The sequence below is a fragment of the Sinocyclocheilus rhinocerous genome, unplaced genomic scaffold, assembly GCF_001515625.1.
Source record: "Sinocyclocheilus rhinocerous isolate Xijiao unplaced genomic scaffold, SAMN03320098_v1.1 scaffold113, whole genome shotgun sequence".
In the NCBI taxonomy this organism is placed as follows: domain Eukaryota; kingdom Metazoa; phylum Chordata; class Actinopteri; order Cypriniformes; family Cyprinidae; genus Sinocyclocheilus; species Sinocyclocheilus rhinocerous.
In genome coordinates this window covers 1,712,319-1,730,027 of record NW_015646846.1, presented here as the reverse complement: position 1 = coordinate 1,730,027, position 17,709 = coordinate 1,712,319, and the positions used below count along the sequence as shown (strand labels likewise).

Below are 17,709 nucleotides of genomic sequence, written 5' to 3'. Positions count from 1 at the left end.
TGTTCTCCCTCTCTCTATTTATTATTTCCAAATTCCCAACCTTTGGAACTCTTGTTACAAGTAGAAAGCATTACCTCATGGCACCCAGAGCCACCATTATAGACACCATTTAATATGAACAATCTGCTGCCTTTTGGATGTGACTCGCTGACTCGCTTTGCCCTCCGCGCTCTCTTCCGTTACGTCCTTCGGCCAGCGACCATTATTTCATTACTTTTAACAGAAACCCCACAAACTCCATTGGTTCATGATTCCAAAAGGGTTGTTTAACAGGAATAAGCTTGCAGATGGTTTTAATGACGTTGTTCTAAGATGAGTGAAAAGAAATAGAGTAGAAAGTGGAAGTCTCTTGAGTATTTTGGGCAATGGCTGGCCATATGACGTTGCTTATTAAAGCTTTGTGATGATCAACATTTCAAAATGAAGGGTTATTCCAATTTCTTTTCATTTCTACTGTTAGGTTTGAACTCTGTGTTTGGCTGTTATCTGGTAAGTTCAAATGCTGAGAACATCTGTGATTAATAAGACACAAGATTTTATAAGATTGTCATTGTTGCATACAAGAAGTGTTTGTTTTTTCCCCCCACATAACGCAACAGTGCAGTTTTTTCAATGACTTTGTTCTGTAAGTATTTGTGCCATTCATTTTCCTCATAGTATATATATATTAGGAGAGAATAAAAATTTAAAACCCCTGAATTTAATGTAAAAATAAAATAAAGTAGACTCTATGCAATATAAAAATTTCATAGTTATTGATTATCACAAAATATTTGTATACAGACAAAAATAAATGTAGTTTGAGACTGTAGGAAGACCTGTTTGATTCATTCACTGTGCTTCATGGGAGCAGTTGGATGTTGAGTTATTTTGCTGTAATATCCGTTTCCATGGTAACAGATACTCATGTGATTGGTGGCCTGTTCAGGATTATGGTTAATGTAGTTCTTTACAAAATAATGTGGCTTTTACAGAAGCATATATCATCACTTCAGCACAGGATCTTGAAAGGTTCACACTATTGCTATAAATGTGGTTTCTCAATGGAGAAAAGAATGAGATTTTGCTGTATACAATATCTGAACATGAGCTGTATGATTTCATATGAATGAAACGAGTGCTTAGCATCTCTGATTATTTCATAATTGATGCATTAATGTTTATGCATTTAACTAAGGATTCCCTTATAAAATTGACAATGGTAGTTGCTAAAAAAAAAAGCAATTGTTTCTAAACCACATAAACAAATATGGTATTTCTCTTTTTTTATATCCCATATTTATTTATTTTATATTCCATATTTATTTTTATACATTTTTTTAGCAAAACTATGGCTACTATGGTACATTTTTGTAAGGGTTCTGTCAAAACTATAACAATCAATATCATACATGCATTTTTATGTTTGACAGGTTCATTTGGACTTCTTGGAATTGTTTTTTTTTTTTCTTCTTCTTCTTCTAAAGATTGTCTCCAGAACAAGGAATCACTCCACAGAGGGAGTGGATTGTACGCAGAGTTCTGAGAACTTACGCTTCAGATATTGGCGAGTGCGAGCATAATGTGGAAGCCATATGACAGCTCGGTTCAAATGTCTTGCACATGTATTCAACATTGGATGTGAATTGAAGCATTGTGCAAGAGCTCACTGACTGTGCATACAGCCACACACAATACATTTTGCACTATATATGTACATATGTTAACAGAGAATCAATGTTAAAAAAAAGCATCCATTGAGTTTCATATCAAAATTACTTTAATAGAGCAATAAATATGTTCACCCTCACCATTATTAGAAGATTAAAGCGACATAAAATGTATTAGATGGCAAAATTTAGCTACAACTCCTTGTCTTGAAGACAACAACCTAATATTGAAAGTATACAGGGTAGTTCATGTTGAATGTAGTCCATATATGCTCTTCAGATCAAATAATCAGGACATACAAGATCATAAAAATAGGCATTTTGACTTCCAGCGTGTTTGTATTGTTTTTGGAAATCTTTCTTTCTTTATTCCCAGTCAAAAGGGAATCTGTATGTCCATCTGAATCTCCCATATCTTTGATTTTAAAGCTGAAGAATTGCAATTATAATGGTTGTTTTCAAACAGATTCCTTGAACACTCCCGTTTCCCATTGGTCGGTCAAACAGATAGTCCCGCCCCAAACTCACACCACTGGTTGTACACTGGTAAGTATTTGAAGTACTTGACCTTTAACTGTTCATCTTGATGGAATGTTGGCAAATATACTTTCTACAGAACAATCAGGTTTCCATGTAGCATTCTTCTGGAGTTCATATATAACAATGCTCCAAATGACAGACATCAAAAATTTATGTTGATATACCATATGATTAAAAGGAGGTTTCTATGTAAAATCTTGCTTTATGAAAATGTCAGATAAAAAAAGTGTCATATTTCAGAGCATTTGCAGCTAGCGTTTTGTTATAGCACCGAAGTGAACAATCCTCCTCCAGTCTATCAGATTGTACAATGCCCGTAATAAATGGGTCAGAATTTGATCAGTGAACGTAAATGGCACGTCATATTTTAGAAAACATAAATATTCCAGCACCGTGCATTTAGAATGGTCAACAGAATCAACGAAGAGTGCAGTGCATTAGCGGAGCTTATCTTGGGTCCCGTTGAATGATCACTGTAGGAACTGTAGCGTGGCTCCACCCCAACCCTTGTGCTGCATTGCACCATTGGTGTCTGAAAGGACGTTGGCCTTTTTGCAGGCCGATCTGGGCTGGATCCATCCGTGGGCCTTTCTCCACTGAACAATAGGAGGCGCCCTTTATGATCCACTCCCATCTTAAACAGCTCGTACTCTTTATGTGGAAGTCGTATCCCCAATGCGTCACAACCATCCGTCCAGGTTATGTCTTGCTCAACACTCACCTTCCACCCACCCACCTGACCACATCTTCTATTTTGCGTTGAATTAAATTCCCGCAATAGTGCTTGGTCATATACTATCACTTTTGCTCGTGTCACCTTGAAGATAAGCTCGGTGGCCCCACGTACTTTAACGGACTGTCCCACTTTAGCATAATGACCTGATGCCAATAGTGTAAAGCTGGGCTGGCGGCACATTGGGTCGGTGTAATGTTGGTAGGTGCCCTCCCAAGTGCGTTGCTCCTCATTGAAAACAAAAAGGCGAGTGAGGAAGAGGACGGCTGGACGGGACTCGCAGCGTTGGCTCACCCAGTTTCCATTTAGATCCAGAGGGATGGAAGGGGATTGAGGAAGAATGGGTGGATGCTGTTCAGAGGATCGGTATACCAGGGCACACACTGGGCATGGGTGGATGTGGTGCTGAGAGTAAAAACAAGGATATTGTTAATTTTATAATTTTATTATACTGTTCAGAGGATGTATTAAATTGCTCAAAAATGACAGTAAAGGCATTTGTAATGTTACAAAAAAATTCAAATAAATGCTGTTCTTTTGAACTTTCCATTGAAGAACACTATAAAGAACCTTTTGTGGAATGGAAAGTTTTCACACTCTTAAAAATAAATGTTCTTTATTGGAATGTATGGTTCCACAAAGAACATATGTGGAACCTTTCAATTTCACAAAAGGTTCTTTATAGTGGAAAAAGGTTCTTTAGATTTTTAAAATGTTCTTTTAAGAGCTGTTCACTAAAAGGTTCTTTGAGGAACCAAAAATGGTTCTTCTATGGCATCACTGTGAAAACCTCCTTTTGGAACCTTTATTTTTAAGAGTGCATGGATGTTAAAGGTTCTTCATGGAACCATAGATGCAAATAAGGAACCTTTATTTTTAACAGTGTGCTCACTGAAAGGTTCTTTTAGGAACCCAGAATGGTTCTTCTATGGACAGGGTGCCCAATCCTGTTCCTGGAGATCAACCTTCCTGCAAAGTTCAGTTCCAACCCTGTTCAAACACAACTGAACCAACTCATTAAGATCTTCAGTAGCACTCGATAATTACAGACAGGTGTTGAAACTGCACTCTGCAGGTAGCTAGGTAGATCTCTTGGAACAGGATTGGGCACCCCCATTGCTGTGAAATCCCCCTTTTAGAACCTTTATTTTTAAGAGTGTAGTAATTGAATATGGTCAGCATTTTATCCTAAGCAGTTTTAAGCAAAAAAATACTGTAGTCTTAACTCTCACCATAGCATTTTGCAGAGGCTCTTGGTAACCAGTCGGTCTGTGGTGCACCCTTTCATTCCAGTCTGTGTGCACATCCCCTAAAAACATCTCCTGAGCCGGCCTGCTATGAGGATGGTGATGGGTCTCCACCCGCAACAACTCCAGTTCCATCATGGATAACCCAAGAGCACCCAGGCAGTCTTTCTCTGCTTTGGCATTGAAGAGTTCATAGAAGCGATGAGGCACCAGGTGTCCTCCAGCTTTGAGCCCCAGGCAGGAAGAGGGCAGGCAGGTAGCGAGATGATGAACGGCCTTCTGGCTGTGAATGACAATTCCTACTTCATGGAGGTGGTGCTCTGCTTCAGTGGCTCCATGGGTGATCCACGAGGCCTGGCGTAGCCGCAATTTACCCATGATCATGAGCGAGTAGGTTGGAATGTGGCACTCGCTGTCAGAGTAGTAGTGCTGGAGGGCCCTGAAGAGACGTGTGGGGCTTTGGTAAAATGTGTAGGATCGAGTGAGGAATTCTGGGCCAGGTCGCACTTCACATCTGAGAAGAAAAGAACAATATTTAAAGTTAGAAAGTTAGCCAAAATGGCAATTGCAAACCATTTTACTTCCATAATGTGATACATTTTCAAGTGAAGGATATTCAATGAGACAAAATGACTGAACTACTTTAAATTACGCTTGGCTTGTTGCTTCACAAGCTTTAGTTTCAGAGTAGGTTTCTCAACCGTTGAAACATAAATTGGGTCAAATTTGAATTCATGTTGACTTTAAAAGTAGAAAAGGGTTTCTAGTTGTCTCTTACCTGCTTGACACCCAGTTGCCCTCCAGTTTGGGTGGTATGGTGGCTGTGATTCTTGCTTCGTTCTGTAGATGGCGTAGCTGAGTCTGGCACTGTGGCTCCCAAAACAGTCTTGTGCTGAGGTTGGCATGGGGTACGAACGGGGCAGTGGGCACTTCCCACAGCTTAATGCCCCTCACACACAAAACTGAGAGAGACAGGGAAATTATCATTCTGTATGCGTGTTATCACAGACATTGCATTTCTGCCTACATGTAAGCTCATAGTTTATATGAAAGTGTGGTTTAGGATTTGACTCTTGCTTTAGGACTTAAAAAATAATTAACCCAAAAATCACCCTCAGGTCATCCTAGATGTAGATGAGTTTGTTTCTTTATCTGAAGAGATATGGAGAAATTTAGCATTCCATCACTTGCATTCCATGAAACCCTTGCAGTGAATGGGTGCCGTCAGAATGATAGTCCAAAGAGCTGATAAAATAAAGAAACAAACTCATCTACATCTTGAATGGTCTGAGGTTGAGTAAATGTTCAGCAAATTTTCATTTTTGGGTAAGTGTTTGTTTTCTTTTCATCATTGAAGTTAGTGAATTACAGTACACATACATATCTAAAAAATTTATTGAAAAAATAAAATATTTGTATTAAAAAATGATCATTTAAATCCTAAAAAGTTTCTGTATGTTAATGTTTTTAATAAAAATATTTCCTTTTTTCCTTATATATATTTAAGTGTTCATAAACTTTAAGCTAGTCCTAATTAACAGTTTATGTGGATTGCTGTTGCTTGTAAGAGTTGCCAATATATTCAATCCAAAAGGCTTCACTGAAATCGTTCCAGAAGGTCTAAGTTTGAAATAATGTGCTAATCTCTTTTCATGACTCTGTTGCCACATTTCCAAATAAATTAAACCTTTAAAAAACCTCTTCAAAAGCTTTGGTACCTCCACTTCATGGTCTTTTACGGTCCATAAACAGGATTCTGCTGAACTGGAAGTGGTTGAAGGATTTAGCATTTCTGTAATTTTCCGTGTAATGAAACGTGATGAGGTCTATTAGAGCCATATACAGATCCCAATCCTGCTCTGACCATGATTAGTGGTGAGGGACGCGAGGCCAGAGGTTTGGCATGTCACTTCAATCAGACACCATCTTCAAGGGAATGGGAAGGGATATGTGGCGCTGGCCAATGAAAACAACAATTTTTGACAATTTTTTTAAACAGTCAGAAAAGCAAACATGGTTCCAGCTCATGAGGAGTGAGATTTGTCAACATGGCACTGGGCATCTTTGTTTGATCGGTAAATCTCCTTGCCGTTGGCCTCACCACAGAGCTGTCCTTGAGTACGAACATTGCAGATATATGGTGTAGTAAACCTGATTAGCAGAGGGAGAACTTTGCAAAGTTGCATGCTGAGAAGTGTTTTACTGTACATGGACACAAAAACAACTTGCTCCAAAGAGAAGTGTGGGATCAGAATCAGAATCAGAATCAGAAAGAGCTTTATTGCCAAGTATGTTTGCACATACAAGGAATTTGTTATAGTGTCACAAGCTTCCAGTACACGGAGACAACAACAACACACAGATAATAAAAATAAGATGTGAATAAAATACACATGCATAAATATAAACCACAAAAAAAGAATAAATTGTATGTACAGGTGTGCTATAGAATAGGAATAGAAACCTTTGAGAGAAGCAGCTTTATTTGGGACTTCCTTTACTCCTGTGCCAAATGTCAAATAATTATTCCAAATACAAACAGGTTGAATTACATGTCCAAGTCTCATTTCACCCTCAAATCATGAAGCCTGTTTTAGGACAATTATTGTTGCATTGTGGCAGTTTATTTTCATAACAATTAAGTGCATTTCTCCCCAGAACATTTTAATGATGAATTAGAGGTGAGAGGTTTTAAATGTAAATTGTTTGTAATTCTCATTTTCTCATTTTTATTATTCTATTACTGTAAAAAAAATAAACGGTGATGTACAAATGATTTTAAAAAATAAATAAATTATTATGATTTTAATATACACTACCATTCAAAAGTTTGGGGACGGTATGTTTTTGAAATGTTTTTGAAAGAAGTATCTTGTGCTCACCAAGGCTGCATTTATTTGATTAAAAAATACATTAAAAACAGTAATTACAATTTAAAATAACTCTGTTTTAATACATATTAAAATGTAATTTAATCCTGTAAGGCAAAGCTGAATTTTCAGCATCATTACTCCAGTCATCAGTGTCACATGATCCTTCAGAAATCATTCTAATATGCTGATTTGCATACATTGAAACATTTATTATTCTTATCAGTGTTGAAAACCGTGATTTTTTAAAAAGATTTCTTTAATAATTTATTTGAAATAGAAATCTTTTGTAACATTGTCTTTACTGTCACTTTTGATCATTTTGTTTTTCCTTGCTGAAAAAAGAGAAAAATGTCTTCCAAAAGAAAAAAAATACTGAACTGTATCTTACAACGTTTATAAATCAGTTCGATGGAACTTCTAATAAGATAAAACCTGCTCTCAGAGAAGCTCTTAACAGAAAAGCTTTTATTCCCATTTGTTAACTGTAGCCCTAGAATTTCTCTGATTGCATAATTGCATGTCAGGCTGGGTCTAGCTGTTTGCCCTAAAGAAGGGAATTATTTCCTTATGCTGTTTGGGAGGGATCCAGGCTCTGCTTTTTTAAGGTTTTTTTTCCCAATATGGAGCCAGTGTGAAAGCCGACTTGTTGCTCATGATCACAATAAAGTGATAATGTTAGAGTTAGCATGTGCTTTTCAGCCGCCTGTTTATGGTTGTTTCGATGGTTCAGCAGCCTCTAATCAAGCCGAGTTTCTCCTGTATGTTTTTTTCTTCAATGCAGGCCTGTTTTATGTTACTATCTATCTGCATGTGGATCACTTGGACAACATACACATTTATATAGGCTAGCTTCTGGGCTTTTCACAATTGAAATTATTAACCCAGGGTCATTTTCAACCGTAGATTATTGCATATTTCAAATTTTAATACTTTACTATGGGGTAGTCAGATTTTAAGACCGTGACATTTTCTAAAATATATTTGCGTTTGCCAGAAATGGCCACTGTTCGACATTTTAGCTCCTCTCAAAGCTCATGAATATTTAATGAGACAGGCACTTTTTAGGTTTAGTTTAGGTTGCCTGTTGCAAAACCTCTGTGGCCTCACCACAGAGCTGTCCTTGAGTACGAACATTGCAGATATATGGTGTAGTAAACCTGATTAGCAGAGGGAGAACTTTGCAAAGTTGCATGCTGAGAAGTGTTTTACTGTACATGGACACAAAAACAACTTGCTCCAAAGAGAAGTGTGGGATCAGAATCAGAATCAGAATCAGAAAGAGCTTTATTGCCAAGTATGTTTGCACATACAAGGAATTTGTTATAGTGTCACAAGCTTCCAGTACAAGGAGACAACAACAACACACAGATAATACAAATAAGATGTGAATAAAATACACTTGCATAAATATAAACCACAAAAAAAGAATAAATTGTATGTACAGGTGTGCTATAGAATAGGAATAGAAACCTTTGAGAGAAGCAGCTTTATTTGGGACTTCCTTTACTCCTGTGCCAAATGTCAAATAATTATTCCAAATACAAACAGGTTGAATTACATGTCCAAGTCTCATTTCACCCTCAAATCATGAAGCCTGTTTTAGGACAATTATTGTTGCATTGTGGCAGTTTATTTTCATAACAATTAAGTGCATTTCTCCCCAGAACATTTTAATGATGAATTAGAGGTGAGAGGTTTTAAATGTAAATTGTTTGTAATTCTCATTTTCTCATTTTTATTATTCTATTACTGTAAAAAAAATAAACGGTGATGTACAAATGATTTTAAAAAATAAATAAATTATTATGATTTTAATATACACTACCATTCAAAAGTTTGGGGACGGTATGTTTTTGAAATGTTTTTGAAAGAAGTATCTTGTGCTCACCAAGGCTGCATTTATTTGATTAAAAAATACATTAAAAACAGTAATTACAATTTAAAATAACTCTGTTTTAATACATATTAAAATGTAATTTAATCCTGTAAGGCAAAGCTGAATTTTCAGCATCATTACTCCAGTCATCAGTGTCACATGATCCTTCAGAAATCATTCTAATATGCTGATTTGCATACATTGAAACATTTATTATTCTTATCAGTGTTGAAAACCGTGATTTTTTAAAAAGATTTCTTTAATAATTTATTTGAAATAGAAATCTTTTGTAACATTGTCTTTACTGTCACTTTTGATCATTTTGTTTTTCCTTGCTGAAAAAAGAGAAAAATGTCTTCCAAAAGAAAAAAAATACTGAACTGTATCTTACAACGTTTATAAATCAGTTCGATGGAACTTCTAATAAGATAAAACCTGCTCTCAGAGAAGCTCTTAACAGAAAAGCTTTTATTCCCATTTGTTAACTGTAGCCCTAGAATTTCTCTGATTGCATAATTGCATGTCAGGCTGGGTCTAGCTGTTTGCCCTAAAGAAGGGAATTATTTCCTTATGCTGTTTGGGAGGGATCCAGGCTCTGCTTTTTTAAGGTTTTTTTTCCCAATATGGAGCCAGTGTGAAAGCCGACTTGTTGCTCATGATCACAATAACGTGATAATGTTAGAGTTAGCATGTGCTTTTCAGCCGCCTGTTTATGGTTGTTTCGATGGTTCAGCAGCCTCTAATCAAGCCGAGTTTCTCCTGTATGTTTTTTTCTTCAATGCAGGCCTGTTTTATGTTACTATCTATCTGCATGTGGATCACTTGGACAACATACACATTTATATAGGCTAGCTTCTGGGCTTTTCACAATTGAAATTATTAACCCAGGGTCATTTTCAACCGTAGATTATTGCATATTTCAAATTTTAATACTTTACTATGGGGTAGTCAGATTTTAAGACCGTGACATTTTCTAAAATATATTTGCGTTTGCCAGAAATGGCCACTGTTTATGGCGACATTTTAGCTCCTCTCAAAGCTCATGAATATTTAATGAGACAGGCACTTTTTAGGTTTAGGATTGGTTGCCTGTTGCAAAACCTCTGAAGCAGGAGTGTGTGTCTGTGTGTGTGTGTGTGTGTAAAACGCCCCTTTAATTGGTTAATGGGAGCGCTGTGGTGTTGTTGCGTTATATGACTAGCTCTAAGTATAGACACGGTGTAAGTTTTGTGAGGATATCACAGCAAGATCCTCTCTCTCTCTTCCTCCCATAGAAGCGCCCGTGTGTCCCAGTCAAAGCGGCAGTACATGACATTGAGCAGCAGAGGGCGCTGTGGTAGAATGTGTGTGTGGTCTCTTTGCTTGCAGGCAATTCCCTTTAGTGTGAGCCAAAGTAAACTACCTGTTCTAATATTCCAACCATTCAACACCCCGAGACAGACACACACACACACACACACACACTGGAGACATTGATTTATTGAAGAAGTGAGGCTAGCAAAAGTACCTCCGACTGGTTTCATGTATTTGTTTTTATTTGTCATTTCAATTTGGACAGCCTCTCTCTCACCCCGAATGCGTCATTACTGAAGAGTGGCCGAAAATAAAATATCCCCTTTCCTCTCTAGCACCATTCCTCCTGCCATTTGCCATTGCCTATTTAATATACCGTGAATGAAAATAAGACTGTGAGAGACGCAAGTTCAATTTTGAATACACATTCAATAAAACATTAAAAACATGTCATTCCAGAGGACAAAAAAAGTCCAAAGAACCTTAAAACACTGAACGGACTGTAAGGCCTCATTTTCATTCACATCAAACCAGTGTTATTTTAATATCAGTGATAAACTATTATATTAATTAAATTCATTTTTGTTCATATTTTGAAATCATTTTATGTTTTGTCAGTTTTCATTAAAAATTTTATAACTTCTAAACCTTGTTTTTATATATTATTCACTCTAAAAAATGCTGGGTTAAATATAACCCAGCGCTGGGTTAAAAAGGGACAAACCCAGCCATTGGGTTGTTTTGACCCAGCGGTTGGGTTCATTGGGTTGTTTTGAACCCAACCGCTGGGTCAAAACAACCCAATAGCTGGTTTTGTCCCTTTTTAACCCAGCATTTTTTGTTGTCTTAATTTTAATTATAGTTAAGGTTCAAGTAATTTTGTTATGTTTTTGTCATCATTATTATTCTTATGTTGATGTTTTAAAAAAACATGTTTGTGTATTTTTTTTATTACGCTTTAGTTTATAGTTTTAGTTTATTCAGCACTTCAACATAATCAAAATGAAAATGAGAAATGTTGGCAACCTAGCTTAAGTGAAAATGATTCTATTTTGAATAATTTTTTCATTTAATACATTTTATAGAGTAATAGTTTGAAAAGTCAAACTGAAAATGTAGATTTACTAATTATATAATAATTATAATATTTCATATCTTTATTGTATTTAAGCCACTTGTATAGTATTTGCTTCAATTAAAACAGGCACTAAACCTGAATTTATTTCCATGTTTAAGTAAAAAAAAAAAAAAAAGTGTTCTGAGAGTTTTGAATCATGCTATACAGTATATATCATCGTATATGAATATAGTAATGATTCAGAACCACTGCATATATCTAAGCACAATACTATCACCATCTAATACCATCATCACTATACTACAGTACAGCCAAGTGCATGAAATGGCCCCATTTCAGTGTTTACCTGCCTTTGTGCCACCCGTCCGCCTCTCTCTCCCACCGGCCCCTGCTTTGATAACGGCTCCCTGATGAAAAAACGCCCATTTACACCTCATTTACTTTGGATAGAGCTCAGATTCCTCGCTCCCTCTCTCTCTGTCACACTCTTTTTGTCTGATGAAGTACAGTTACAGAAAGGTAAAGTTTCATATAGAGAGTCGAGACTGCATGTGTGTGCATGCATATGAGCGCTAGGGGCAACAAAGGTGTGTGAACGCTTATGTTCATGTGCATATGTTTATGAAAAGAGTAGGAGAATATGTTTGTCTGTCGATACGTGTAAGTGAATGTGAATACGATTTGGGCAAGTTGGAGCTAAACTCTGCAGGACACCGGCCCTCCAGGACCGAGTTTGGACAGCCCTGGCCTCACACAACTTTCGCTATATCTTAAAATAAGTGGGATTATGTTACACTAACTTTAACTTCAGTGGGTGTCATGCCAATTTGCATCCTAATAAAAAATGCAATATTTCAGTGATATTCAATAATATCATCTTATATCACTTTGACACGTATGATGGTATGATTTTTTTTATAAAAAATGTTTTTTGAAGAAGTCTCTAATGCTCGCAAAGGCTTCAGTTATTTGATCAAAAATACAGTAAAAACAGTGATATTATGAAATATTATTACAATTTAAAAGAACAGTTTTCTATTTTAATATATTTTAAAATGTAATTTATTTCTGTGATGCAAAGCTGAATTTTCAGCATCATTACTCCAGTCTTCAGCATCACATGATCCTTCAGAACTCATTCTAATATGCTGATTTGCTGCTCAAGAAACTTTTGTATTATTATCAATGTTGAACACAGTTCTGTTGCTTAATATTTCTGTGGAAGCAGTGATCAAATTTTGTCAGAATGTTTTTGATAATTCATTTATTTGAAATAGAAGTTATTTGTAACTTTATAAATGACTTTACTGTAGCTTTTGATAAATGTAATGCATCCCTGCTATATAAAAGTATTTTAAAAAATCTTACTGACCTCAAACTCTTAAATAGAATTGTATATTATACATATCATGTTATGTCAAATGTGAAAACTGAATATATATATATATGTATATATATATACAGTGGGTACGGAAAGTATTCAGACCCCCTTAAATTTTTCACTCTTTGTTATATTAATATATATATATATATATATTTTTTTTTTTTTCAATACATCACCAACATTAGTCAACCATAGATGCAGTAATCCAGCCCGCTGCTGACCACATACCAAATCAGTTAACGGGACAGTTAGTAACTGGTGTCATCTGTTGCTCCTAGCTGATTGATGATTTTGAAGTGTTGTGCATCAGTCAAAGTCTCTCTGACAAGCACTGGGCCTCCTTTTATCTATAAATGGCTGACAGGCTTTCTCTCATGTCATCTGCTTATGAATATTACTCATGAATCTCAAAGCAGACATATTTTTTAAAAATGGTGGAATAGAGAGGAACAGACAATGCTGAACAGCTGGAAAAATTTTGGTGGCGATTCCTTGTAATACTGGAAAGTCTTCATGCTTTTTTAAATCAATGTTGAGGCATAACTTCTTGTAAAATCACCTAAAATAATTTTCCACTTTAAATCAAAGTAGACAAAGTGTAACCGCCAACTACAATACAGTGTTGCATTTAGTATCTGTTTTGGCAGATTACTCAAGCACATGGGCATGATATAAATCATTTTCGCAGATCTACTTCTGCTGTTTAATGAAAGAAGCCCATGTTTTGTAAGAAAAGATAAAGTACAGGCACATAAATGCACACATACTGACCTCTGAGGTCATGGGTAACTGCCATGAGTCATTGGGGGGCGGGTGTAATTGCGCCAGTCTTTCCCTCTCTCTGTCATTCTGTAGGCGGCCTGATAGTGAGAACAGAAGCCAGTTGCTTTCTTCATCACCCTAACCATCCCTGACTGAAAGGAACGAGAGCGTAGAAGAAAAACAGCCACTAAATGGCATACGAACAGAAGGGGTCGTTAATGGCTTTGGCCTGTTACTCTAATCATTATTTTAATGGTGGCATTAGTTCCGCGGCTGTGATCTGCTTTCACAGGACACAATGGCCTCCTCTACACCCCTGCTAACTTTAAAAGAGCCTGGAACAAAAACAGGGGTCCGGGGCCAGTGGAGGAGACTGACAGGTGAAAAGAGCAGTGCATGGGGTTTTTTTTTTTTTCAATACATCACCAACATTAGTCAACCATAGATGCAGTAATCCAGCCCGCTGCTGACCACATACCAAATCAGTTAACAGGACAGTTAGTAACTGGTGTCATCTGTTGCTCCTAGCTGATTGATGATTTTGAAGTGTTGTGCATCAGTCAAAGTCTCTCTGACAAGCACTGGGCCTCCTTTTATCTATAAATGGCTGACAGGCTTTCTCTCATGTCATCTGCTTATGAATATTACTCATGAATCTCAAAGCAGACATATTTTTTAAAAATGGTGGAATAGAGAGGAACAGACAATGCTGAACAGCTGGAAAAATTTTGGTGGCGATTCCTTGTAATACTGGAAAGTCTTCATGCTTTTTTAAATCAATGTTGAGGCATAACTTCTTGTAAAATCACCTAAAATAATTTTCCACTTTAAATCAAAGTAGACAAAGTGTAACCGCCAACTACAATACAGTGTTGCATTTAGTATCTGTTTTGGCAGATTACTCAAGCACATGGGCATGATATAAATCATTTTCGCAGATCTACTTCTGCTGTTTAATGAAAGAAGCCCATGTTTTGTAAGAAAAGATAAAGTACAGGCACATAAATGCACACATACTGACCTCTGAGGTCATGGGTAACTGCCATGAGTCATTGGGGGGCGGGTGTAATTGTGCCAGTCTTTCCCTCTCTCTGTCATTCTGTAGGCGGCCTGATAGTGAGAACAGAAGCCAATTGCTTTCTTCATCACCCTAACCATCCCTGACTGAAAGGAACAAGAGCGTAGAAGAAAAACAGCCACTAAATGGCATACGAACAGAAGGGGTCGTTAATGGCTTTGGCCTGTTACTCTAATCATTATTTTAATGGTGGCATTAGTTCCGCGGCTGTGATCTGCTTTCACAGGAAACAATGGCCTCCTCTACACCCCTGCTAACTTTAAAAGAGCCTGGAACAAAAACAGGGGTCCGGGGCCAGTGGAGGAGACTGACAGGTGAAAAGAGCAGTGCATGGGGAAAGGTGAGAGTAAGACCACAGTGTCGAGCCAAACTCTTTGCCATTTATATTTAAAGCTCTTTAAACTTATCCTGACTGACTTGATTGATTTTCAAGAACAAGCCAAATTTCTGTTACTTGTGCACTCTTAAAAATTAAAGTTATAACCTTATGCCATCTGAGAACCTTTTAAAGGGGTCCTATTATGCTCTTTTACAAAGTCTTGATTTTGTTTTGGGGGTGTACTAGAACAGGCTCTCACTTGAACTGACTTTTATTCTGTATTTCTTTAGAAAACCATCTGTGTTGTGCTTTAAAGAAACCAGAAACTGATATGCTGATCTGAAGAACCTATAAATGTAACATCAAAACATTTTTCATCTCCAAAGAACTTTGTAGACCATACACAGCGAAAATACAGTAGTTGATAAGAAGGTGCTAAAGAACTTTATTTTTTTAAGAATATGGGCTTCAAAATTGTGTAATATGATAAAAAAATAAAGGATCTTCAGGTTCAGCAAAGAACACTTTTCTTAGATTTGTGGCTGTATTTTTTGAGTTGCTATGGTGCTTTTTGGATTAATCAAGTTAATGCAGTTGCATTGTAGCTTTTTCAGATTAAGCATATTTGGTTTCTTTACAACAGTGGTTCTCAGTCCCCGTTCTGAAGCACTGCACATTTAGAATGTCTCGCTTATTTAACAAACCTGATTTATATCATTAACTCATTAGTAAAGGCTCCAAGACATGTGTCAGATAAGAGAGACATTCAAAATAACCAGGACCAGTTTGTTTTCTGAAGAACTAGAGAATAAAAAGCTCTTTGTATGACTTCAAAAGCTTTTTTACTGGCATCACAATATAAAAAACATTTTTTGATTCAAAAGTATCAGGCGTATAATCATGCAGTTTCATGATTTTTTTTTATAAAATATTTACCAGTATTTTAAATGGTGTCTTGAAATGGGTAAAACCATTTGCTTAATTTAGAATGTCAGAGAGAAAGAGGGTAAAAGACAATAAGTTAACGAACCTTGCATGAGAAATACCATCCAAGTTGTCTTCAACCTGTGAATAAGTCTCTCCTCAGCCATGATCAGGTACTTACAGTCTCCAAATCACTTTAAAATATATGTAGGGTTAAAAAGAAAAAGCTTTGGAAATGCTCCTCTCCTGGATGTTTGCGTCAATGAGAGCGTGTCAGATGAGATATTATCAGTTATGCAGATACATTTAATCCACTTAATCCAAGTTTCATCTTCAAACGTGAAGTTTTCCATTCATGGTAGGACTCATTGAGTGTGCAAGATCTCCTTTCTTGAAGGTGCTTGAAAGTCCGTCCCTTGTTGATTCTGTGCTCTCTCTGGTGATGTTAAACCTGTGTGGTGCTTGTAAGAGTCTGTCTTTGGGTTGCTCAGCTGAGAGGAGCAAGAGAGTGGAGCGGGAGTGTGAGAGGGAGGGAGGGAGAGAAAAGAGGAGGGAACTTGTAACCTCCCAGCATTAACCCTCTGGGGAGCACTCAGGGTAAGGTGCAAAAGGGCACAATCAAAGCCAGCAAGTTGAGAAACCTGCCCGCAACATTAGATTAAACATAAATGTGATAATCAAACACACACACACCTATATATAAACACAGTTTGACAGATGCAAAGTAAGCAGAAGGTTTCCTACAAAACTTTGTAATGCTTTAAATCTTTTCTCCATTTTACCTCATATGCACATATAATAATATGGGCATAGTTGGTGTTAAAAAGCCATGGCACGGTGCCATCTGAGAAAAAAAGTTTATGTATATTGAAATTATAAGTTGACACTGCCAGCTGCTATGATTTTGAAATGCAATACAATAGAGATAACACAGTGGATGTACAGTCCAACAAAATAAATTTGTAAATATATGACATATGACCCTAGATAGCATTAAAAATACCAGCTATAAATAATATAAAATATCTACTCTAATGATATATTAAATGGATTTCATGCATGTAAGGTAAAATATGAGTACAAGCTTAGTCAGACATTAATGGTGTTTAATGTGCTGGTGAGAACGCCTTGAAACTGGCACTCTGTGCTTCGATGCTGCAGCCAATGCATTGAAGAGCAGAGTTCGGTATTACGCATTATACAGTAACGCGCTACTGTATTCTAATTACTTTTCCTGATAACGCAGTAATGTAATGCGTTACATTTTAAATGTATGTAATTTGATTACAGTTACTAATGTCAATCAAATTAGTTACTTAAGGTACAAATGCAGTGTTAAGAAAAAAATATGAAGTAGGCTAAATGCATTTTAAAATCATGCTTTGTGCGTCAGTATGCCCTTTAATGAATCACCGGAGAATGCAAGCAAAAATGCAGACGAGTTGTACAGCATTTAGATGCAATGAAAGGTTGCCTATCATATTTAAAAATGTTGCACTCGATTTCACATATTTTAGTCTGGCCTTATATTGTGGGAAAAGTCCAACTAGTAAAATGCATACAAGTTTGTCACAATAACACTAAAATAAGTAAGAATAAATGACTTACTCATCAGAATGATCTCCTCCGCTGGATCAAGCCGCGCATTGCATCGCGTTCTTCTTCTGAGGTAAACACAAAGCTTATTCCTCTCAGCGCGTCTTCTTCCAGAAACTAAAAGTATCCTAGCTGAACTTGATGAATCTTCAGGCTTTGTTTACGGAGGTGATGTGGGCGTTTACATGTTCGCGCATCTCACGTGGATGATTAGAGTATGAATAGTGCGCGCTGCGTGTGGGCGTGATCACATTACAGATAATGAGCTCAGACGGGGAAAACTAGACCTCGCGTTGGTTTCATATGGATTGCTTTATCAGAGAATATTTGTCAAACTTCATTCGCTGAGTTTTGGTT

General features: G+C 36.7%; 1 protein-coding gene across 1 annotated transcript; it reads right to left on the bottom strand.

The window, feature by feature from the left end:
• Positions 1–1,786: 1,786 nt before the first annotated feature.
• LOC107708088 (protein APCDD1-like) lies at positions 1,787–16,206 on the bottom strand. The gene is made up of 4 exons (XM_016512233.1): positions 15,863–16,206; positions 4,948–5,131; positions 4,155–4,683; positions 1,787–3,327 (listed from the first exon to the last, which is right to left on the bottom strand). Exons 1-4 carry the CDS (start codon positions 15,921–15,923, stop codon positions 2,557–2,559), a joined length of 1,545 nt encoding a protein of 514 aa, XP_016367719.1. The 5' UTR covers positions 15,924–16,206; the 3' UTR covers positions 1,787–2,556.
• Between the last annotated feature and the right edge of the window lie 1,503 nt (positions 16,207–17,709).